At 39.6% G+C, this 25,838-nt stretch overlaps 1 protein-coding gene across 3 annotated transcripts in view; it reads left to right on the top strand.

The window, feature by feature from the left end:
- Positions 1–25,838, top strand: part of CDK14 (cyclin dependent kinase 14) — a gene marked incomplete at both ends in the record, with an annotated part of 523,336 nt that overhangs the window by 113,965 nt on the left and 383,533 nt on the right. The window contains one exon of one of the 3 annotated variants that reach the window (XM_079710873.1): positions 23,893–23,961. The exons of the other annotated variants lie outside the window; for them this stretch is intronic. Within the exon in view, the coding sequence (XP_079566999.1) occupies positions 23,893–23,961 (69 nt within the window). Of the gene's footprint in view, positions 1–23,892; positions 23,962–25,838 lie in introns of those variants that run through there. 3 annotated transcript variants of the gene reach the window in all.

Raw genomic sequence — 25,838 nt, 5'->3', positions numbered from 1 at the left:
CGGAATCGCTGTGGTGCTGGTATTTTCACCTGTACTTGCATATACTATTCGACCACTAATTGCTTTTTACTAGTGTTTATATTTTCATTTTAATTTCATGCTAATTGCAATGATAGCACAGTATTGAATTCTACCTATAAATTTCTTACCTACTATTAAAATACAGTTTCTTAGTTGTACTATCTTATGCTACTTCAGTGCGCATAGAAGGAAAATACTTTCACAAATGTGAGAAAGAGCAGAATGGTGGTGGGTTCCTCTGACTGAGATTTAGCGCATGTGGGTAGACTCTGCTTCTACATAGATATTATCATGGATGATTTCCCAGATTTTTATAAGAAAGCCAATTATTTGTGTATATTTTGAAAGCTGGTGCCTCAGAATTTTATTCCTTCTTTGATCAGATGGAACATTTTGTTTAGTACAGTCTCAGAAGACAGAGTCCTGCTTCCTGATTGGCATCAGTTACCTTAAAACACCAATTTTTTTTGGAATGTGCACCTTCCAAGTTAGTACTGTTTATTTGAAAAGTTACCTGGTTGCTACTGGCAAAATTGATTCTTGATGCGGTTTTTTGTTTGTTTGTTTTTTAAAAATCTTCTCTTGTCCAGTTTTTTTTTTTTTTTTTTTTTTTGCGGTACGCGGGCCTCTCACTGTTGCGGCCTCTCCCGTTGCGGAGCACAGGCTCTGGACGCGCAGGCCCAGCGGCCATGGCTCACGGGCCCAGCCGCTCCACGGCATGTGGGATCTTCCCGGACCGGGACACGAACCCATGTCCCCTGCATCAGCAGGCAGACTCTCAACCACTGTGCCACCAGGGAAGCCCTCTTGTCCAGTTTTGAATAGCAGCCAGGTATGGATACATCATGTGGCTGATTATCCTGTTAGTAAATGTAAATTTCTCTTCTAGCATTCACTGCTTCATAATTTCTCTTGTGTGTCCCTAAGGTAAAATCTTGTTATCATTCTAACCTGTTCAATAACGTCTTTTAACGTCTTTATTGGAATACAATTGCTTTACAGTGTTGTGTTAGTTTCTGCTGTATAACAAAGTGAATCAGCTATACGTAGACATATATCCCCCCACACTCTCCACGTTGCGTCTCCCTCCCACCCTCCCTATCCCACCCCTCTAGGTAATCACAAAGCACAGAGCTGATCTCCCTGTGCCATGCAGCTGCTTCCCACTAGCTATCTATTTTACATTTGGTAGTGTATATATGTCCATGCCACTCTCTCACTTCGTCTCAGCTCACCCTTCCCCCTCCCTGTGTCCTCAAGTCCATTCTCTATGTCTACGTCTTTATTCCTGTCCTGCCCCTAGGTTCTCCATAACCATTTTTTTTAGATTCCATATATATGTGTTAGCATACAGTATTTATTTTTCTCTTTCTGACTTACTTCACTCTGTATGACAGACTCTAGGTCCATCCACCTCACTACAAATAACTCGATTTCGTTTCTTTTTATGGCTGAGTTATATTCCATTGTATATATGTGCCACGTCTTCTTTATCCATTCATCTGTCGATGGACACTTAGGTTGCTTCCATGTTCTGGCTATTGTAAATAGCGCTGCAATGAACATTGTGGTACATTTCTGTTTTTGAATTATAGTTTTCTCAGTAATGGGATTGCTGGGTCATATGGTAGTTCTATTTTTAGTTTTTTAAGGAACCTCCATACTGTTCTCCACAGTGGCTGTATCAATTCACATTCCCACCAACAGTGCCAGAGGATTTCCTTTTCTCCACACCCTTTCCAGCATTTATTGTTTGTAGATTTTTTGATGATGGCCATTCTGACTGGTGTGAGGTGATACCTCATTGTAGTTTTGATTTGCATTTCTCTAATGATGTTGAGCATCCTTTCATGTGTTAGTTGGCAATCTGTATATCTTCTTTGGAGAAATGTCTGTTTAGGTTTTCTGCCCATTTTTGGATTGGGTTGTTTGTTTTTTTATGTTGAGCTGCATGAGCTGCTTGTACATTTTGGCGATTACTCCTTTGTCAGTTGCTTCGTTTGCAAATATTTTCTCCCATTCCAAGGGTTGTCTTTTCATCTCGTTTATGGTTTCCTTTGCTGTGCAAAAGCTTTTTAAGTTTCATTAGGTCCCATTTGTTTATTTTTGTTTTTATTTCCATTTCTCTAGGAGGTGGGTCCAAAAGGATCTTGCTGGGATTTATGTCATAGAGTGTTCTGCCTATGTTTTTCTCTAAGAGTTTGACAGTGTCTGGCCTTACATTTAGGTCTTTAATCCATTTTGAGTTTATTTTTGTATACGGAGTTAGAGAGTGTTCTAATTTCATTCTTTTACATGTAGCTGCCCAGTTTTCCCAGCACCACTTATTGAAGAGGCCGTCTTTTCTCCATTGTATATTCTGGCCTCCTTTATCAAAGATAAGGTGACCATATGTGCATGGGTTTATCTCTGGGCTTTCTATCCTATTCCATTGATCTATATTTCTGCTTCTGTGCCAGTACCATACTGTGTTGATTACTGTAGCTTTGTAGTATAGTCTGAAGTCCGGGAGCCTGATTCCTCCAGCTCTGTTTTTTGTTCTCAGGATTGCTTTGGCTATTCAGGGTCTTTTGTGTTTCCACACAAATTGTGAAATTTTTTTTTCTAGTTCTGTGAAAAATGCCATTGGTAGTTTGATAGAGATTGCACTGAGTCTGTAGATTGCTTTTGGTAGTATAGTCATTTTCACAGTGTTGATTCTTCCAGTCCAATAACATGGTATATCTCTCCATGTGTTTGTATCCTCTTTCATCTCTTTATCAATGTCTTATAGTTTTCTGCATACAGGTCTTTTGTCTCCTCAGGTAGGATTATTCCTAGGTATTTTATTCTTTTTGTTGCAATGGTAAATGGGAGTGTTTCCTTAATTTCTCTTTCAGATTTTTCATCATTAGTGTATAGGAATGCAAGAGATTTCTGTACATTAATATTGTATCCTGCTACTTTACCACATTCATTGATTAGCTCTAGTAGTTTTCTGGTAGCATCTTTAGGATTCTCTATGTATAGTATCATGTCATCTGCAAACAGTGACAGTTTTATTTCTTCTTTTCCAATTTGGATTCCTTTTATTTCCTTTTCTTCTCTGATGGCTGTGGCTAAAACTTCCAAAGCTATGTTGAATAATAGTGGTGAGAGTGGGCACCTTGTTTTGTTCCTGATCTTAGTGGAAATGGTTTCAGTTTTTCACCATTGAGAATGATGTTGGCTGTGAGTTTGTCATATATGGCCTTTATTATGTTGAGGTAAGTTACCTCTGTGCCTACTTTCTGGATGGTTTTTTTATCATAAATGGGTGTTGAATTTTTTTTTTAAATTTTTTTCTTATTTTTATTTTTTTATTAGTTTCTGCTTTATAACAAAGTGAATCAGTCATACATATACATCTGTTCCCACATCCCTTCCCTCATGCATCTCCCTCCCTCCCACCCTCCCCATCCCACCCCTCCAGGCGGTCACAAAGCACCGAGCTGATCTCCCTGTGCTCTGCGGTTGCTTCCCACTATCTATCTACCTTACGTTTGGTAGTGTATATATGTCCATGCCTCTCTCTCGCTTTGTCACAGCTTACCCTTCCCCCTCCCCATATCCTCAAGTCCATTCTCAAGTAGGTCTGTGTCTTTATTCCCGTTTTACCCCTAGGTTCTTCATGACATTTTTTTTTTTAATTCCATATATATGTGTTAGCATACGGTATTTGTCTTTCTCTTTCTGACTTACTTCACTCTGTATGACAGACTCTAGGTCTATCCACCTCATTACAAATAGCTCAGTTTCGTTTCTTTTTATGGCTGAGTAATATTCCTTTGTATATATGTGCCACATCTTCTTTATCCATTCATCCGATGATGGACACTTAGGTTGTTTCCAGCTCCGGGCTATTGTGAATAGAGCTGCAATGAACATTTTGGTACATGTCTCTTTTTGAATTATGGTTTTCTCAGGGTATATGCCTAGCAGTGGGATTGCTGGGTCATATGGTAGTTCTATTTTTAGTTTTTTAAGGAACCTCCATACTGTTCTCCATAGTGGCTGTACCAATTCACATTCCCACCAGCAGTGCAAGAGAGTTCCCTTTTCTCCACACCCTCTCCAGCATTTATTGTTTCTAGATTTCTTGATGATGGCCATTCTGACTGGTGTGAGATGATATCTCATTGTAGTTTTGATTTGCATTTCTCTAATGATTAATGATGTTGAGCATTCTTTCATGTGTTTGTTGGCAGTCTGTATATCTTCTTTGGAGAAATGCCTAGTTAAGTCTTCTGCCCATTTTTGGATTGGGTTGTTTGTTTTTTTGCTATTGAGCTACATGAGCTGTTTATAAATTTTGGAGATTAATCCTTTGTCAGTTGCTTCATTTGCAAATATTTTCTCCCATTCTGAGGGTGTCTTTTGGTCTTGTTTATGGTTTCCTTTGCTGTGCAAAAGCTTTGAAGTTTCATTAGGTCCCATTTGTTTATCTTTGTTTTTATTTCCATTTCTCTAGGAGGTGGGTCCAAAAGGATCTTGCTGTGATTTATGTCATAGAGTGTTCTACCTATGTTTTCCTCTAAGAGTTTGATAGTTTCTGGCCTTACATTTAGGTCTTTAATCCATTTTGAGCTTATTTTTGTGTATGGTGTTAGGGAATGATCTAATCTCAAACTTTTACATGTGCCTGTCCAGTTTTCCCAGCACCACTTATTGAAGAGGCTGTCCTTTCTCCACTGTACATTCCTGCCTCCTTTATCAAAGATAAGTTGGCCATATGTGCGTGGGTTTATCTCTGGGCTTTCTATCCTGATCCACTGATCTATCTTTCTGTTTTTATGCCAGTACCACACTGTCTTAATTACAGTAGCTTTGTAGTATAGTCTGAAGTCAGGGAGCCTGATTCCTCCAGCTCCATTTTTCGTTCTCAAGATTGCTTTGGCTATTCGGGGTCTTTTGTTTTTCCAAACAAATTTTGAAATTTTTTGTTCTAGTTCTGTGAAAAATGCCAGTGGTCGTTTGATAGGGATTGCATTGAATCTGTAGATTGCTTTGGGTAGTAGAGTCATTTTCACAATATTGATTCTTCCAATCCAGGAGCATGGTATGTCTCTCCATCTATTTGTATCATCTTTAATTTCTTTCATCAGTGTCTTATAATTTTCTGCATACAGGTCTTTTGTCTCCTTAGGTAGGTTTATTCCTAGATATTTTATTCTTTTTGTTGCAATGGTAAATGGGAGTGTTTTCTTGATTTCATTTTCAGATTTTTCATCATTAGTGTACAGGAATGCCAGAGATTTCTGTACATTAATTTTGTATCCTGCTACTTTACCAAATTCATTGATTAGCTCTAGTAGTTTTTCGGTAGCATCTTTCGGATTCTCTATGTATAGTATCATGTCATCTGCAAACAGTGACAGCTTTACTTCTTCTTTTCCAATTTGGATTCCTTTTATTTCCTTTTCTTCTCTGATTGCTGTGGCTAAAACTTCCAAAACTATGTTGAATAAGAGCGGTGAGAGTGGGCAGCCTTGTCTTGTTCCTGATCTTAGTGGAAATGGTTTCAGTTTTTCACCATTGAGGACGATGTTGTCTGTGGGTTTGTCATATATGGCCTTTATTATGTTGAGGAAAGTTCCCTCGATGCCTACTTTCTGCAGGGTTTTTATCATAAATGGGTGTTGAATTTTTTTCAAAGCTTTCTCTGCATCTACTGAGATGATCATATGGTTTTTCTCCTTGAATTTGTTAATATGGTGTATCACGTTGATTGACTTGAGTATATTGAAGAATCCTTGCATTCCTAGGATAAACCCCACTTGATCATGGTGTATGATGCTTTTAATGTGCTGTTGCATTCTGTTTGCTAGTATTTTGTTGAGGATTTTTGCATCTATGTTCATCAGTGATATTGGCCTGTAGTTTTCTTTCTTTGTGACATTCTTGCCTGGTTTTGGTATCAAGGTGATGGTGGCCTCGTAGAATGAGTTTGGGAGTGTTCCTTCCTCTGATATTGTTTGGAAGAGTTTGAGAAGGATGGGTGTTAGCTCTTCTCTAAATGTTTGATAGAATTCGCCTGTGAAGCCATCTGGTCCTGGGCTTTTGTTTGATGGAAGATTTTTAATCACAGTTTCAATTTCAGTGCTTGTGATTGGTCTATTCATATTTTCTATTTCTTCCTGAGTCAGTCTTGGCAGGTTGTGCATTTCTAAGAATTTGTCCATTTCTTCCAGGTTGTCCGTTTTATTGGCATAGAGTTGCTTATAGTAATCTCTCATGATCTTTTGTATTTCTGCAGTGTCAGTTGTTACTTCTCCTTTTTCATTTCTAATTCTATTGATTTGAGTCTTCTCCCTTCTTTTCTTGATGAGTCTGGCTAATGGTTTATCAATTTTGTTTATCTTCTCAAAGAACCGGCTTTTAGTTTGGTTGATCTTTGATATCGTTTCCTTCATTTCTTTTTCATTTATTTCTGATCTGATCTTTATGATTTCTTTCCTTCTGCTAACTTTGGGGGTTTTTTGTTCTTCTTTCTCTAATTGCTTTAGGTGCAGGGTCAGGTTGTTTACTCGAAATGTTTCCTGTTTCTTAAGGTGGGATTGTATTGCTATAAACTTCCCCCTTAGAACTGCTTTTGCTGCGTCCCATAGGTTTTGGGTCGTCGTGTCTCCATTGTCATTTGTTTCTAGGTATTTTTTAATTTCCTCTTTGATTTCTTCAGTGATCACTTCGTTATTAAGTAGTGTATTGTTTAGCCTCCATGTGTTTGTATTTTTTACAGATCTTTTCCTGTAATTGATGTCTAGTCTCATAGCATTGTGGTCGGAAAAGATACTTGATACAATTTCAATTTTCTTAAATTTACCAAGGCTTGATTTGTGACCCAAGATATGATTTATCCTGGAGAATGTTCCATGAGCACTTGAGAAAAATGTGTATTCTGTTGTTTTTGGATGGAATGTCCTATAAATATCAACTAAGTCCATCTTGTTTAATGTATCATTTAAAGCTTGTGTTTCCTTATTTATTTTCATTTTGGATGATCTGTCCATTGGTGAAAGTGGGGTGTTAAAGTCCCCTACTATGATTGTGTTACTGTCGATTTCCCCTTTTATGGCTGTTAGTATTTGCCTTATGTATTGAGGTGCTCCTATGTTGGGTGCATAAATATTTACAATTGTTATGTCTTCTTCTTGGATCGATCCCTTAATCGTTATGTAGTGTCCTTCTTTGTCTCTTCTAATAGTCTTTATTTTAAAGTCTATTTTGTCTGATATAAGAATTGCTACTCCAGCTTTCTTTTGATTTCCATTTGCATGGAATATCTTTTTCCATCCCCTTACTTTCAATCTGTATGTGTCTCTAGGTCTGAAGTGGGTCTCTTGTAGACAGCATATATATGGGTCTTATTTTTGTATCCATTCAGCCACTCTGTGTCTTTTGGTGAGAGCATTTAGTCCATTTACATTTAAGGTAATTATTGATATGTATGTTCCTATTCCCATTTCCTTAATTGCTTTGGGTTCGTTATTGTAGGTCTTTTCCTTCTGTTGTGTTTCTTGCCTAGAGAAGTTCCTTTAGCATTTGTTGTAAAGCTGGTTTGGTGGTGCTGAACTCTCTCAGCTTTTGCTTGTCTGTAAACGTTTTAATTTCTCCATCAAATCTGAATGAGATCCTTGCTGGGTAGAGTAATCTTGGTTGCAGGTTTCTCTCCTTCATCACTTTCATTATGTCCTGCCACTCCCTTCTGGCTTGTAGAGTTTCTGCTGAGAGATCAGCTGTTAACCTGATGGGGATTCCCTTGTGTGTTATTTGTTGTTTTTCCCTTGCTGCTTTTAATATGATTTCTTTGTGTTTAATTTTTGACAGTTTGATTAATATGTGTCTTGGCGTATTTCTCCTTGGATTTATTCTGCATGGGACTCTCTGTGCCTCCTGGACTTGATTAACTGTTTCCTTTCCCATATTAGGGAAGTTTTCAACTATAATCTCTTCAAGTATTTTCTCAGCCCCTTTCTTTTTCTCTTCTTCTTCTGGAACCCCTATAATTCGAATGTTGGTGTGTTTAATGTTGTCCCAGAGGTCTCTGAGACTGTCCTCTGTTCTTTTCATTCTTTTTTCTTTATTTTGCTCTGCATCAGTTATTTCCACTATTTTATTTTCCACCTCACTTATCCGTTCTTCTGCGTCAGTTATTCTGCTATTGATCCCATCTAGAGTATTTTTCATTTCATTTATTGTGTTTTTAATCGATGCTTGATTCATCTTTAGTTCTTCTAGGTCCTTGTTAACTGTTTCTTGCATTTTGTCTATTCTATTTCCAAGATTATGGATCTTGGAAATAGAATCTTGGATCAGCTTTACTATCATTATTCTGAATTCTTTTTCAGGTAGACTGCCTATTACCTCTTCATTTGTTAGGTCTGGTAGGTTTTTATCTTGCTCCTTCACCTGCTGTGTGTTTTTCTGTCTTCTCATTTTGCTTATGTTACTGTGTTTGGGGTCTCCTTTTCACAGGCTGCAGATTCGTAGTTCCCGTTGTTTTTGGTGGCTGTCCCCAGTGGCTAAGGTTTTTTCAGTAGGTTGTGTAGGCTTCCTGGTGGGGGGGGACTAATGCCTGTGTTCTGGTGGTTGAGGCTCGATCTTGTCTTTCTGGTGGACAGGTCCACGTCTGGTGGTGTGTTTTGGGGTGCCTATGGCCTTATTATGTTTTTAGGTAGCCTCTCTGCTAATGGGTGGGGTTGTGTTCCTGCCTTGCTAGTTGCTTGGCATAGGGTGACCAGCACTGTAGCTTGCTGGTCGTTGACTGAAGCTGGGTGCTGGTGTCGAGATGGAGATTTCTGGGAGATTTTCGCTGCTTGATATTATGTGGAGCTGGGAGGTCTCTTGTGGACCCGTGTCTTGAAGTTGGCTCTCCCACTTCAGAGGCACAGCACTGACTCCTGGCTGCAGCACCAAGAGCCTTTCATCCACCCGGCTCAGAATAACAGGGAGAAAAAGTAGAAAGAAAGAATTAGTAGAAGAAAGAAAGAGAGAGGGAAAGAAAGGAAGAAGGGAAGAAAGGAAGGAAGGAAGAAAGAAAGGAGGGAGGGAGGGAGGAAGGATGGAAAGAAAGAAGGAAAGAAAGGAGGGAGGGAGGGAGGAATGAAAGCAAAAGGATGAGTGAATGGAAGAAGGGAGGGAGGGAGGGAGGGAGGAAGGAAAGAAAGAAAGAAAGACAGGAGGGAGGGAGGGAGGAAGGAAAGAAAAAGAAAGTGGAAAGAAGAAGGGCGGGAGGGAGGGAGGGAGGAAGGAAAAAGAAAGAAGGAAAGGAGGAGCGGAGGGAGGGAGGGAGGAAGGGAAGGGAGGAAAAAAAGAAAGAGCAGGTCAAGTAAAAATAGAATAAAGCATGAAATATAGTAACGTTATTAAAATTTAAAAGTAATTATTGGAAAAAAACACGGACCGATAGAACCCTGGGACATATGGTGGAAGCAAAGCTATACAGAGAGAATCTTACACAGAAGATTACACATATACATTCACAAAAAGAGAGCAGGGGGAAAAATCAAAAATCTTGCTCTCCAAGTCCACCTCCTCAATTTGGGATAATTTGTTGTAAAAAGAGGAAAAGGGCGAGAAGTCTGAAATCTTGCTAAGTCCACCTCCTTAATTTGGGATAATTCGTTGTAAAAAGAGGAAAAAGGGGGGAAAGTCTTAAATCTTGTCCTCAAAGTCCACTTCCTCAATTTGGGATGATTCGCTGTCCATTCATGCACTCCACAGATGCAGGGCACATCAAATGGACCGTGGAGCTTTAATCCGCTGCCTCCGAGGCTGCACAGAGATTTCCCTGTCTCTGCTCTCACAACTCCCGGGTCTCAGCCTTGGACCTGGCCCCGCCTCTGCGCGTAGGTCGCCGGAGGGCGTCCGTTCTTCGCTCAGACAGGACGGGTTTAAAGGAGCTGCTGATTCGGGGGCTCTGGCTCACTCAGGCAGAGGGGAGGGAGGGGCGCGCAGTGTGGGGCGGGCCTGCGGCGGCAGAGGCCGGAGTGACGTTGCAGCAGCCTGTGGCGGTCCGTGCGCTTTCCCGGGAAAGCCGTCCCCGGGTCCCGGGACCCCGGCAGTGGCGGGGTGCACAGGCCCCCCGGAAGGCGGGGCGGACAGTGACCCGCGCTCGCACACAGGCCCCGCGGCGGCGGCGGCGGCTCGCCGCCGCCGCCACAGCATCCCACGCCCATCTCCGAGGTCCGCGCCTTACCCGCGGCTCGCGCCTGTCTCCGGCGCTTCCCCAAGCAGCCCTCTTAATGCCCTCTCCTCGCGCACCAGGAAACAAAAGGGAAAAAAGTCTCTTGCCTCTTCGGTAGCTCCAGACCCTTTCCCCGGACTCCCTCCGGGCTAGCCGTGGTGCACTAACCCCTTCAGGCTCTCTTCCTGCCGCCAGCCCCAGTCCTCTCCCTGCGCTCCGACTGAAAGCCGATACCCGAGCCTCAGCTCCCAGCCCCGCCCGCCCCGGCGGCCGAGCAGACAAGCCTCTCGGGCTGGTGTGTGCCTGAGGGCACCGATCCTCTGTGCCAGAATCTCTCCGCTTTGCCCTCCGCACCCCTGTTGCTGTGCTCTCCTCCGCTACTCCGAAGCTTTCCCCCTCCGCCACCTGCAGTCTCCGCCCGCGAAGGGGCTTGTAGTGTGTAGAAACCTTCCCTCCTTCACGGCTCCCTCCCACTGGTGCAGGTCCCGTCCCTATCCTATTGTCTCTGTTTATTCTTTTTTTCTTTTGCCCTACCCAGGTATGTGGGGGAGTTTCTTGCCTTTTGGGGGGTCTGAGGTCTTCTGTCAGCGTTCAGTAGGTGTTCTGTAGGAGTTGTTCCACGTGTAGATGAATTTCTGATGTATCTGTGGGGAGGACGGTGATCTCCCCGTCTTACTCTTCCGCCATCTTCCTCCGGGTCCGGGTGTTGAATTTTGTTGAAAGTTTTTTCTGCATCTATTGAGATGATCATATGGTTTTTCTCCTTCAATTTGTTAATATGGTTTATCACATTGATTGATTTGTGTATATTGAAGAATCCTTGCATTCCTGGAATAAACCCCACTTGATCATGGTGTATCATCCTTTTAATGTGCTGTTGGATTCTGTTTGCTAGGGTTTTGTTGAGAATTTTTGCATCTATGTTCATCAGTGATATTGGCCTGTAGTTTTCTTTTTTTGTGACATCTTTGTCTGCTTTTGGTATCAGGATGATGGTGGCCTCATAGAATGAGTTTGACAGTGTTCCTCCCTCTGCTATATTTTGGAAGAGTTTGAGAAGGTGTTTGATAGAATTTGCCTGTGAAGCCATCTGGAGATTTTTAATCACAGTTTCAATTTCAGTGCTTGTGATTGGTCTGTTTATATTTTCGATTTCTTCCTGGTTCAGTTTTGGAAGGTTGTGCTTTTCTAAGAATTTGTCCGTTTCTTCCAGGTTGTCCATTTTATTGGGATATGGTTGCTTGTATTAATCTCTCATGATCCTTTGTATTTCTACAGTGTAAGTTGTTAACTTCTCCTTTTTCATTTCTAATTCTATTGATTTGAGTCTTCTTTTTTTTTCTTGATGAGTCTGGCTAATGGTTTATCAATTTTGTTTATCTTCTCAAAGAACCAGCTTTTAGTCTTATTGATCTTTGCTATTGTTTTCATCATTTCTTTTTCATTTATTTTGGATCTGATCTTTATGATTTCTCTCCTTCTCCTAATTTTGGAGATTTTTTGTTCTTCTTACTCTGATTGCTTTAGGTATAAGGTTAGGTTGTTTATTTGAGATTTTTCTTGTGTCTTGAGGTAGGATTGTATTGCTATAAACTTCCCTTAGAACTGCTTTTGCTCCATCCCATAGGTTTTGGGTCATTGTGTTTTCATTGTCATTTGTTTCTAGGTATGTTTTGATTTCCTCTTTGATTTCTTCAGTGATCTGTAGCTTATTTAGTAGTGTAGTGTTTAGCGTCCTTGTGTTTGTAATTTTTTCAGATTTTTATCCTGTAATTGATATCTAGTCTCATAGTGTTGTAGTCAGAAAAGGTACTTGATACGATTTCAATTTTCTTAAATTTGCCAAGGCTTGATTTGTGACCCAAGATATGATCTATCCTGGAGAATGTTCCATGAACACTTGAGAAGAAATTGTATTCTGTTTTTTTTGGATGGAATGTCCTATAAATATCAATTAAGTCCATCTTGTTTAATGTATCATGAAAGCTTGTGTTTCCTTATTTATTTTCATTTTGGATGATCTGTCCATTGGTGAAAATGGGGTGTTAATGTCCCATACTATGATTGTGTTACTGTCGATTTCCCCTTTTATGGCTGTTAGTATTTGCCTTATGTATTGAGGTGCTCCTATGTTGGGTGCATAAATATTTACAATTGTTATATCTTCTTCTTAGATTGATCCCTTGATCATTATGTAGTGTCCTTCTTTGTCTCTTGTAGTAGTCTTTATTTTAAAGTCTGTTTTGTCTGATATGAGAATTGCTACTCCAGCTTTCTTTTGATTTCCATTTGCATGGAATATCTTTTTCCATCCCCTCACTTTCAGTCTATATCTGTCCCTAGGTGTGAAGTGAGTCTTTTGTAGACAGCATATATACGGGTCTTGTTTTTGTATCCATTCAGCCAGTCTGTGTCTTTTGGCTAGAGCATTTAATCCATTTACATTTAAGGTAGTTATTGATATGTATGTTCCTATTACCATTTTCTTAATTGTTTTGGGTTTGTTATTGTAGGTCTTTTCCTTCTCTTGTGTTTCCTGCCTAGAGAAGTTCCTTTAGCATTTTTGGTAAAGGTGCTTTGGTGGTTTTGAATTGTCTTACCTTTTGCTTGTCTGTAAAGTTTTTACTTTCTCCTTCGAATCTGAATGAGATCCTTGCTGGGTTGTAGATTTTTCCCTTTCATCACTTTAAATATGTGCTGCCACTCCCTCTGGCTTGCAGAGTTTCTGCTGAGAGATCAGCTCTTAACCTTATGGGGATTCTCTTGTATATTATTTGTTGCTTTTCCCTTGCTGCTTTTAATATTTTTTCCTTGTATTTAATTTTTGTTTTTGTTTTTTTTTGTGGTATGCGGCCCTCTCACTGTTGTGGTCTATCCCGTTGCAGAGCACAGGCTCCGGACGCACAGGCTCAGCGGCCATGGCCCACGGGCCCAGCCACTCCTCAGCATGTGGGATCCTCCCAGATCGGGGGCACGAACCCGTGTCCCCTGCATCAGCAGGCGGACCCCCAACCACTGCGCCACCAGGGAAGCCCCTTGTATTTAATTTTTGATAGTTGATTAATATGTGTCTTGGCATGTTTTTCCCTGGATTTATCCTGTATGGGGCTCTCTGTTCTTCCTGGATTTGATTGAGTATTTCCTTTCCCATGTTCGGGAAGTTTTCAAATATAATCTCTTCAAATATTTTCTCAGTCACTTTTTTTTTTTTTTTTTTGCGGTACGTGGGCCTCTCACTGTTGTGGCCTCTCCCATTGCGGAGCACAGGCTCTGGACGCGCAGGCTCAGCGGCCATGGCTCACGGGCCCAGCTGCTCCGTGGCATGTGGGATCTTCCCGGACCGGGGCACGGACCCATGTCCCCTGCATCGGCAGGCGGACTCTCAGCCACTGCGCCACCAGGGAAGCCCCATTCTTTTTTCTTTATTCTGCTCTGCGGTAGTTATTTCCATTCTTTTGTCTTCCAGGTCACTTATCCGTTTTTCTGCCTCAGTTATTCTGTTCTTGATTCTTTCTAGAGAATTTGTAATTTCACTTATTGTGTTGTTCATTAGTGTTTGTTTGCTCTTTAGTTCTTCTAGGTCCTTGTTAAACATTTCTTGTATTTTCTCCATTCTATTTCCAAGGTTTGGAACTTTACTATCGTTACTCTGAATTATTTTGGAGGTAGACTGCCTATTTCTGCTTCATTTGTTTGGTCTGGTGGGTTTTTACATTGCTCCTTCATCTGCTGCATATTTCTCTGTCTTCTCATTTTGTTTAACGTACTGTGTTTGCGGTCTCTTCTTTGCAGGCTGCATGTTCGTAGTTCCTGTTGTTTTTGATGTCTGCACCCAGTGGGTGAGGTTGGTTCACTGGCTTGTGTAGGCTTCTTTGTGGAGGAGACTGGTGCCTGTGTTCTGGTGGGTGGGGTGGATCTTGTCTTTCTGGTGGGCATGGCCTCAGCTGGTTGTGTGTTTTGGGGTGTCTGTGAAGTTACTATGACTTTAGATAGCCTCTCTGCTAATGGTTGGGTTTGTGTTTCTGTCTTGCTAGTTGTTTGGCATAGGGTGTCCAGCACTGGAGCTTGCTGGCCATTGTGTGTAGCTGGGTCTTAGCGTTGAGATGGAGATCTCTGGGAGATCTCTTGCCAATTGATATTATGTGGGCCTGGGAGGTCTCTGGTGGATCAGTGTTCTGAACTTGTCTCTCCTACCTCAGAGACTCAGGCCTGACACCAGACTGGAGCACTAAGACCCTGCTAGCCACACAGCTGCTAGTGTTGGATGGGCTGCTGCAGAGGTGGGGGGTGTCTATGGCTCACCATGGGGACAAGGACACTTGTTCAATAAACTTTATGTTGAAAGTGTCAGTATGTAACCATGGGCTCTCCGTTCTGATTTGATTCTTTAGAGGCAGCTTTGTAGTTACAATGGAGATATATGATAGATAGTGAGAAAGAGAAGAAAATTGATATAGATAGATACATAGGTAGATAGAGAATGAGCTAAACATTCTCAGTAACACTCATAAAGAACTGTAAATACATAGCTCCTTTTACTTTAGCCAAAAGAAGTATCAAGAAAGGCTGTAGGGTAGTACCTATAGCTGTTAAAAAAAAAGTGTTTGAATAAGTGGTTGAATTTCATAGAATGGTGCAAAAGCACAGTATAATCCACAACAGAAATAGAAGTACTGGAGAAGAATCAATAGGAACTGATGGACCTAAGAAGTGAATGAGCAAATGAACCTAACAGCCCACAGCTGATACAGAATGAAATGCCCAGGTTGATCTGAACCAAGAGAACCAAGACCAGTACCAGACCTCAGGCAGAGTCGGAACCCCAGGATAAAGGATTGTCTGTGTTGCCTAAAGGCTTAGTACCTGGTCCCTCTAAATATACATTATCCTTATCACTGGGTTGTAAAAGCCTTTGTTTTACTGGACACTATTCTAAGCAGTTTATACACGAGTTAGCCTCACAGCCACCCTCTAAAGTATACAAACTATTATCATCCCCGTAAGTTTCTTGCCCAAGACCTGGTTTGTCTGCTTCTTGAGCTCATGTTCTCCATCTAGCTGTTCTGCAGCTTATGTTGAAATTATGCTTCAGTGTGTCTGTTTATATGGTTTCATCTCTGATGCTGTCTCTTTTGACTTTATCAAACCTGTTTTATCTCTCAGAGGTCTGAATTAAAGGGCCTGTGGTTGATGTGAGAGGAAGTATTTGAACCGGGGTAGATAGCCACCTGGTTGTCGTTCCTTAAAGTCAGGTGGTCCTGCCGATGCCATAGTTACTCTGTGCCCATAGAAGGAACTAATTGTGATGGGGTCAGTCAAGAAGTATGAACTGAATTATTATTTTTAAAAAACTTTTATATGGATTGAGTCTTCCTTGAATGATTAGGAGAAACAGTGACTGTTGAGGGAATCAGGTGCTTCAGGGGAGGATTGATAAAGCTAAGTGGATCGATTTGGCCTTTGTGTTTCAATAAGTAAAACCCCACTTTCCCTAAACTAGAATCAGTATTGGAGAGAGGAATGATAAGTAAAGATGATCTCTCAGTTCCCTGTGACTTGCTGTTGCAACAATTCTCAAAGCTCAGTTTTCCTTAAGCAATATGAAGAAAGAGTTTGGTTGTCTGTGTCCAGGGTAACTAGGAAAAAACGCATCTTTCAACCATATGGGCAGGCAGTGTACATGGAGTCCCTGGAGTCCATCCAAATAATCTTCCATCAGAGGGTAGAAAAGAACCATTGTTCATGAGGGTTCAAATCATGGAAATTGTTCAACTCTTATAGGCTGTGCTCCTACAATATTACAAAGGTTCTTTGTTAAATTATCAAATTACATCCAAATATCAATAACAGTTATTATGCTACGAGTGGTCTTTGCTGGTCTTTGGATATACATTTCCCCCCAACATCTTACCTATTGAATTTTTTGTGACTCTAGTATTCAGAATTTGATTATCTAAAATGAAAGTCTTCCAGTTTTGCTTGATCCATCATTCAGAGGCCTCCCTCTTTCTGAGGTCTCCCTCATTCTGAACTCCCATAGTATTTTACTTCTTCTTTGGCAATTACTTCTTGTATTATATTTATTTGTGTAAGTATCTGTGAGAGTATCAGTTGTGTCTCATTCATCTTGATATCCCCCATAATGCTTAATATCAAGTTCAATAAATGGTTGGTAAATGAACTGAACATGAAAAAAAATCCTTTGGTAATGAAATACAGAAAATGTAGTTTACTTTATGTCTTCTTAGCAGTTTCTTTACATACTCCATCAGTCCCTAGTGTATTTTTGTGGCTTTTTCCAAAATCCCCTTGCTGTTAGTTCTTTAATTTTTAATAACCCTCTTTCCCTCATGGCCAGAAATCTTTAAAGCCAGTGTTGGTGTAACAAACTGATTTTCCTTTCATAATTCCTATGACATTTCTTAGCTACTTATGGGTGCCATCAATTTATAAGTGGTATCTACAAGGCCAAGTCAGTTTATTTCCCTCTAGGTGCTATGCCTAAAATTTGAATACATGCTATCATAGCAACTTGGATGCCAGATTAAAGTAATTGGTCCAAGCATTCAGGCATCCTACAGGTGCAGATAACTGATTAATAGGTCATGCTCTATGACTTATGGCAGTTATATAAATTCCCCTGTAAATTATAAGAATAAATAAATAATTTTAATATATGATAATTTAGTAAAAATTTATAGAATATTATATATAGTAGGTTTGTGAGGTAGCTCTGTGAAACCTTTAACTACTATTAAACCCTCCTTTCCTGCCATCATATAAGTCAAAATCAACCTTAAATCCTCTTTTCTTAGATTTTAAAACAACACATCTATTGTTACTTAGCTCTAGCTCTGACATTAGTGCTTCACAGTAGCTCTGCATCCTTTTGTACATGTTTTCATGTGTACCAACACTAGCACTCTGGGTTACAAATAACTGAAAGTCAACTTGAAGTCACTAAGGAAAAAATGGGATTTATTGGGAGGATAATGTGACAGAATAGAAACAAGAACTTGACAGCCACGCTTTAGAAAGTCAGGCAACCAGGCAGTTGGTCCTCAAGGGCAGGGACCAAGGGACCCCATGTTATCTGTGCTGTCTTTCTTACCCTCATCTTTACTCTTAGTACTTGGTAGTTCAGGATCCCTGTCCAGTTTCTCTACAGAGCTAGAGACACTTGCTTCTAAGCTGGTGTTTTCTCTGTTTTGCCACTATCAGGGGTGCAGAGGTGGGGTGCAATTCTGGTTGGAAAAGTCCCAGGGAATGACTGGTCTACGTTGGATCCCTTGTCTGCTCCTAGACAGGGCTCAGCCCTCCTAGACTGTGGTGGATGGCATCAGGGGAGGAGTCATTCCAGGCAAAGAGAAAAGATGTGCTGACCATTCAGAACAATTGGTGCTGCTTCTTTTTAGAAACAGGAACCTACCTTATTTTAATAACCACTCAAGAAAAACATTTCACTAGGAGTAGTAGAAAGGATTCAACCAATATTTGCGTGCTGCTGTTGTCACTGTTTTACTGGATACAAAATGAGTGCAGGGGGAAGTTAAAGCATTTCAGAGTTGTTAATATCCCTGTTACTTATGCATTTTTGCAGCAAACCTCATCCTCTGTTGCACCAGTGAGATTGGACTAGTTATATGGTCACATGATGATTCTTCCTTAGACAAATGATCACTTTGGTTTGCTTTCTCTTCTTTGAGGGTGGTGTCCATGCGGTTTCAGAATTATCTAAACTATAGCTGTATTGGCTTGAAATGGCAAATACTAAGACATTTTCTACCGGAAAGTTAATTAGATTACATAGGAGCACATATTTTCATTTTAATTGTGAGTTTCTTCAGTTGGTTATCTTTTCATTGTCATGAGTGTTTATTGTTGAGTGTACAGCATTGTTATCCATTCTTTCCCATGGTCCAGCATCCTATTTCATTTTATTTCTTAAGTGTGTAGATGAGACAAAGGGAGCAAATTACTTAATGAATACTTTTTGTTTTAATATTTTAAAGTACTTACTAGATCAGTGGTAGGGTATTTCTAGATTTAAAAATGCCAAACATAACTTTAAAAAAGTATTCATTAAAGTTATTACTGTATGTCTATTTGGCAAGCTCTTTTAAGAAAGTTTTCTTCCTTTTGGGATTTTTCTGATTTTTTAACCAAGTGAAATTTTAGAAAGCTGGGATAAAGTCCCTAAAAGCAATAAAGCTGACTTATAACCCTGAACTAGAAAACTTGTTCTCTTCTTTTTATGGTTAACTAAAAAACTTGGAGAAGTTAAAAAAAAAAGAGAGAGACTTAGCTCCTTAAGAAGCTTCAGATAATCATGGATTTGTAGTCTCTGTCCTTAGTGGAATCTTGACATCATGAAGAGAGAAAACCCTCACATCTTTTCTCAGTGCCTTTGCCTTTCTTCTTACTGCTACCTGAGGATTTTGTGTCGGCCTCTGAAATCTTGTAATTTAATTCACATTTGTCAGAACATATACGTTGCACATGTTTGGAACTCTCCGCTACTGTCCTTTTGTGAATGCGGTCATGATAAAATCTCGTTTACGTCTGGGTTCCTCTGTTCCATTTCACACCACATCAAAATCCTGTTACGTTTCTGCTTGTATGTTAATAGAAAAAACCATAGTGGGCCATGTAAATGCCCATGCTTTTTATATATCACCTTAATAATTATTGAGTACATAAATGTGTATGTATATGTATGTAGAAGCCATGTAATATATGTTTTAGTGCAAATACACGTCTTATGTGACAGGGATTGGAAAAGGAGAAGCAAAGACTGAGATGCAACAGGTTGTTACCCAGGGTAATTCAAGACACACAACCAGGAAACACAACGTACAGGAAGGAGGAAAATTGTTCCCTGAAACGAATTAGGCTGAAACCTTGAACAGAAGCAGAACTGTGATCAGATATCCGATTTTTGGAATATAGGCAAAAATAAGGCCTGTCTTTTAATCATTGTAACCTGCATCTATCTGTTTCTGTTCTTGGATTCATGATTCTCAACCTTCCATGCCACTTTTTAACAAACACAATCTAAAGCTCCCCTGCTCTATTTTTGGACTTTTAATTTCCAACCTAGAATGAAGTTCATAACTGAACTTTTTTCACCTGGACATGTTTTCTGCAATTCACAGGGATCAGCACAGGATTAATCTCTAGCCAAGAAACATTTATAGTGTATCTGTTGTATGCAGGACCTAATATCAGCACTGTAGGGAATGCAGAGATGAAGAGGATATGGCCTGTGTGGGTGTGTTTGTAAGGATTTTTTTTTTTTTATTAGTGCTCTGGATGCATGGGTTTTGAATGGTCTGCCCTCAGTCTTATTTTCCCAGTAAATAACCTTGCTTTCAGGGTGCAATTTAATAGAATGCAACGTTTTTCAGGAACAAATATATTGGTTGATAGAATTATTCATATTTACTGATAAAATTAATTCATTTTTTTCCCTCCAGAATCTAGAAAACACTGAAAATTGTGTAATGTTAAGAAGAAAATCCCAAAGTTTCCATGAAATACCATGAATGACATGTAGATGTTTTTGGTATGTGGTTAAGAAATGGCTTTTAAACATTCAATTCAAACTCCTCCAGAATTTCACAGTGTTTTGAGAAATTTGTTTTTTAATTGAAGTATAGTTGGTATACAATGTTGTGTTAGTTTCAGGTGTACAGCAAAGTGATTCAGTTATACATACATATATATCGATTTTTTTCAGATTCTTTTCCTTTATAGGTTATTACAAAATATTGAATATAGTTCCCCATGACATGCAGTAGGTCCTTGTTGGTTATCTATTTTATATATAATAGTGTATATATGTTAATCCCAAACTCCTAATTTATCCCTCCCCCATCTTCCCCTTTGGTAACCATAAGTTTGTTTTCTATGTCTGTGGGTCTATTTCTGTTTTGTATATAAGTTCATTTGTATCATTTGTTTTTCAGATTCCACACATAAGCAGTATCATATGATATTTGTCTTTGTCTGGCTTACTTCACTTAGTATGATCATCTTGAGGTCCATCAGTGTTACTGGAAATGCATTATTTCATTCTTTTTTATGGCTGAGTAGTATTCCATTATATATATATATATATATGTATATCACATCTTCTTTATCCATTCATCTGTTGATGGACATTTAGGTTGCTCCCATGTCTTGGCTATTGTAAATAGTGCTGCAGTAAACATTGGGGTGCATGTGTCTTTTTGAATTATGTTTTTCTCTGGATATATGCCCAGGAGTGGGATTGCAGGATCATATGGTAGCTTTGTTTTTAGTTTTTTTAAGGAACCTCCAAACTGTTTTCTATAGTGGCTGTACCAATTTATATTCCCACCAACAATGTAGTAGGGTTCCTTTTTCTCTGCGCCCCCTCCAACATTTATTATTTGTAGACTCTTTGATGTTGGCCATTTTGACTGGTGTGAGGTGATACCTCATTGTAGTTTTGATTTGCATTTCTCTAATAATTAGTGATGTTGAACATCTTTTCATGTGCCTTTTGGCTATCCATCCATATGTCTTCTTTGGAGAAATGTCTGTTTAGATCTTCTGCCCATTTTTTGATTGGGTTGTTTGGTTTTTTTTGATACTGAGTTGTATGAGCTGTTGTAAATTTTGGATATTAATCCCTTGTCAGTCACATCATTTGAGAAAGCATTTTAAGTGAATAACATTTCTCTGAATATATGGGAATGTAAGTAATGACTGACACCAGCGGAGAAAAATTAAGTCAAAATTTTTAGGGCTTATTAAAAAATTAGGGTTTAGGTTTACTAAAACATTATGAATATTTAAAAATCAATCATAATGTAAACATATCACTGTAAAAGTTTACAATCAGAAGAAATTGCTAGGGTTACATGGAACTGTTATAATTTGAAATTGAACCTCGGGGAAATTTCAATCTTTATCACTTTCCAAAATAAAATAAAATATATTCCCTCCTTTAGACTTAAAGATTTAATGAAATTAATTCATAACATAGGTGACTTACTGTATTAAATGTATACGTATAAAGTAGCCTTTTCTCTTACCCCTTTCCTAATCTTTGAAAAGTTTTCTTATTTAATGTTTTCTTGTCTTTTTTCAGTTAAAAAAAAAAAAAGAGCCCTTCTCTATCCCTTTTTCCAAGTACTTTTTTTCTCCAGGTTTAGTTTTCTTTGGCCCCATCTGTCTGTGAAGGTCAGACATCTGGCAGCCTCGTATGTCTGAGATAGCTCCATGTAGGTTGATAGGAAACAAAGGGTTTCTGCACAGATGAGAAGTACCACAAAGCCTGTATGGTAAAGCCGTGGTCATTGGTTGCCTAGGCTAGTATTTCTCCACTCAGGAGAAAGTTCCTAGTTCTGCTTTGAACCCACCATTTGACTCAGACCTTTATTCACACAGTCTTCTAATCAGCCTATTTATCTAGGTCGCCCAGGACAGGGATGGTTGAAGAAGCTGTGGCAAGACTGAGAAGGGTGTGGTGGTGTTAGAAAGAAGTGGCACATTTACAGCCATAAGAAGGAAAGACTGAAGGCAAAGAGAGGCTGGACCATCACAATGAAGCGGAGGAACTCACATATGTTGGTTATTGAGATTAGGAGACAGTGGTCCTGTACACCCGCCTTTAGACCCTCATCGTTGTCACTGATATTCGTAATTGACTCCATCATCAATTGAAGATTAGATGTTGTTTATTATAAGCCATTTAAAATGTCAGAGAAGTGCATAATACTTCTTAGAATTAAAAAAATTTATAAAAGCAGGCATTTCAAGGGATCAAGTTTTGTTTACTTGCAAAAATGACCGAAGTAGATGTTAGTATCTAGTATTTTTGTCAGTTTCTTTCCCATCTTCTCTATATCCACTGAGATCGTGTTTTTACAAAAGACTTTTTGTCTCTTCTCTTTGAAGATGGACCCCTTATTTTAATCTCTACTATTGTTCTTCTGTGGTGTGGTTTTATATACATCTCAATGTCCCCTAATAAAGATATTCTTTTTTAAAAAATTTTATTTATTTAATTTTTTTATTTTTGTTTGCGTTGGGTCTTTGTTGCTGTGCACGGGCTTCCTCTAGTTGCAGCGAGTGGCGGCTACTCTTTATTGTGGTGTGTGGGCTTCTCATTGTGGTGGCTTCTCTTGTTGCAGAGCATGGGCTCTAGGTGCACGGGCTTCAGTAGTTGTGGCACGCAGGCTCAGTAGTTGTGGCTTGTGGGCTGTAAAGCGCAGGCTCAGTAGTTGTGGCGCACATGCCTAGTTGCTCCGTGGCATATGGGATCTTCCCGGACCAGGGCTTGAACCCATATGCCCTGCATTGGCAGGTGGATTCTCAACCACTGTACCACCAGGGAACCCCAAGATATTCTTAATAGCAGTAGATGGCAAAGCTTCTAAGACATGAACATAGTGATTATTTCCCACAGCTTCACCCTCAGCCTCTATCTTTACTTCTGTCCTATGGTCAAACTTCTTGTATAATTCTATACATTTGTCAACACTGTTTTTTACCCACACATTCTTCTCACACATCTCTCAAGCTCCCCATCCACTTCCACTCTAAAGGAGCCCACAGAATTTGTTTGAGCTACTATCATCAGCAGATCCTCCTAATATTTATGTATATAACAAGTACTGGGCTTTTGTGTTGCAGAAAAAAATAAAGTTCAGTATCTTCCCAGTGGCATTCAAAAGGATGAAAGTGAAGATGGTTTGGAAATAGGGGATGTGGGAGATGATTCCCTTAAACCAATTACCATGTGAAAGGAAAACGCTTTTCCTTGAGATTTCTGATTATAAGTGTGCACCTAGTCCTGGGAGCTAAAGGAATATTTGACACCGTAGTTACCTCTTCTTGTACTTAATTTCTTAATTAAATGAATATCTATGAGGTCATATTTCATGCCTGACTTTTTTGATTTATTGCCTAATGTATTTTTCAGTTGTATCCTTATGTCTTAATCTAATTTGTGTCCTTTTGTGATTCTGTTCTCTAAGGATAGGAAATAACTTTAAGCAAGGATGAATTGTAGATCAACCACTCTCCTGTAGGGGTCGCTATGAGAGTAGCAATTTGGCATCCTTCCTTGCCACCCAGCACCGTGTGGTATGACTTGACACAATTAGCCTAAGGATTGTGAGTTCTGGTTTGTGTTGATATTTTACTTTTGAGGGTGACATAAGCTCTAACTCGCCCATCAAGAATTCTGCAGGCTCATAACTATGTATGTTATCACTTTGGTTCCGTAAATGCTACACCTGTGCTTTTTTTTTTTAACCTCACGTGTTTGGTGCATGGTTATTTTAGAGTTCTCATCATGCCCCATTTGCATATGAGAAATCTATGCACATAGACATATTAAACCATTTTAGTGGCTTTGCAGCACGGATGATGGTATCCTAAACTTCGCCTTCTATAGGACCTCAGATTACTGTTTAATGGGGTTGTCACTCAAGACACTTACTGGCTTTCACCAGTGCTTTTAAAAAATTGAATTGAGCATGATGAGGTGCATCCCCTTGATTAAATGTTTTTCCTCCTATGCAATCACCATTAGCTGTTTGGCTCCCATTCTGTATTCTTTGAAGCAGCCCTGCATTACAAATCAATATCTTTCTGAAGGGACAGTGTGTCTTGAATTGCCTGGACAGCATATGCATGGTTACTTTGGCTGCAATGTTGCTGCAGAGCCCAGTTACACTGCCTTCCTGGGAACTCCAGAGGCAAGTCCATCGTGTTTGGAGGAAAAAAAAAAGATTCTTTTGGGAAAAAATTGAACTGTTAAAGCTATTGATACTGAATGTTAGCATGTCCTTTGTGTTCTTCTGAACCATATTTGGTCTTATTCCATGGAGATTAGCTTCTGTAGGTGGTTTCTGGGTGAATTTTTTTTTTTTTTTTTTTTTGCTTTTGCTTCCCCCTTTCTTGGTTGTAGTACGGCCGTACCATTTCAGCTTGCTAGTGCAGAAAGATGTGAATTCAGTTGCTGTATGGGCCTGGTCTGGTGCAAACACATTGCTAGAGACATGTTAAAGAGTTCCAGGTGATTCAAGCCTGAGAGAGACAACAGCAAAACGGTAAGACCGAGCATGCTTAAAATCAGAGCAGGGGTTTTAATTTGGAGCATCTCAGCAAGACTGAATCCTGACTCACTCATTTACAACTTGAAAAGGATTCATTTTGTGCATGTCATTTTACTCACCCCCTTCTATTTAACTGCCCAAAACGTCACAGATTGATCAAGGGGCTATTTAAACTAAAGATATGACAGGAGGTTACCCACGGAAGAGTCTCTTGAGGTTCCCGAGGCTGCTGCTTGTAGTTTGTAAACACCAGTAGCAGCGATAAGATGAAGAAAAGGTTTGCGACTGTGCTTCTTTGCCATAGCTGAATCTTATTTCTTCTGAGATTCGTCTTATTTATTATAGCTTAAAGAGATCTGACAGATTGTTTTGCCTGGCTATGCTTGGCCGAATGCCCTCTGAGTCAAGCCAGTGAAGGACGGGATACGACTTTTCTCATTTGGGTAAACTGATGTCCATGAATTCGCTGGACTGGCTCTGAGTGCAATAAACATCTCTAATATATTAGGGATCTGGGGCTTCCTCCCTGCTTCTCCCGCCCCCTCCCTTCTGGCACAGAAATGCACCTGCTTTAAGTGTGTGCTGCCTGGCAGAGGTCAGTGTGCTGGGATTTTGCATCATTACACCTGTAGTGGTTATGCTTTCATGTACGGAAGTGATAATCCTTGGTGCAGTTCTGCTTGAAGTGCTGACTTTAAGAGTGGACTGTTAGCGTTTTGTATGCTAATGGAGAACTCCTGCATGCATGGAGGACCGGGGCAGCAGACAGGCTCCTCCAAAATGATGCTTACCTGCTCGTGGAGAAGATAACAACTGGAGACAGAAATGTAAACCTTCATATCTGCAGAGGGTGAATTCCTTATTTCCTTTGTTAATGGGCACACTGTGTTGGGGTTGGAGGTGGCTGAAGTTGAAGGACATGTTTTAATACTGTTCAAAGTGAGACTACTACGTTACGTGGTCCTGGTGAGTTTATAAGGATCCATCTATTATATAGATACTGAATGTTAAGGATGTCAGCATTTGATTTCTATTTTTGCTTTAAAAATATTCTTCTTATGTATACTAGAACTGAGTACTTCGTGTAAAATGTAAATGATGTAGCTAGTGAATATTAGTTGAGAAAAACATCAGTAACTTGATGTGGCATATTGGCCACAAGCCAGTTGTTTATAATTTTGTGAAATAAGTGTTTTTAAGAAAGAACACCTGATTACTTGATAGGCTAATTGAGAGAAATATTGATAATGTTTGGGTTCACTAGAATTTTTTTGGAGGAGTGAAGGAGGCTTAAATATTTTTCTGTATTCACTCAACTATTTATTGTAAAGGTTGGACACTGATTTTAGGGAACGAATATTTGGATTTTCTTCCAAAGAGAGTTCAAATTTTCTTTTATTTTGACCATTTATTATTTCCTAAAAAATCAAGATGAACTATAAACTATTCTTTTCTATACTTCAATTGTTCCTTAAAAAAAACAAACTTTTTTTCTACTCAGAAGATGATGTGCCGTG

The sequence above is a fragment of the Hyperoodon ampullatus genome (assembly GCF_949752795.1).
Source record: "Hyperoodon ampullatus genome assembly, chromosome: 9".
NCBI classification, from domain to species: domain Eukaryota; kingdom Metazoa; phylum Chordata; class Mammalia; order Artiodactyla; family Ziphiidae; genus Hyperoodon; species Hyperoodon ampullatus.
The sequence above is the reverse complement of the archived record's forward strand: the minus strand, read 5'-3'. Positions and strand labels throughout refer to the sequence as shown.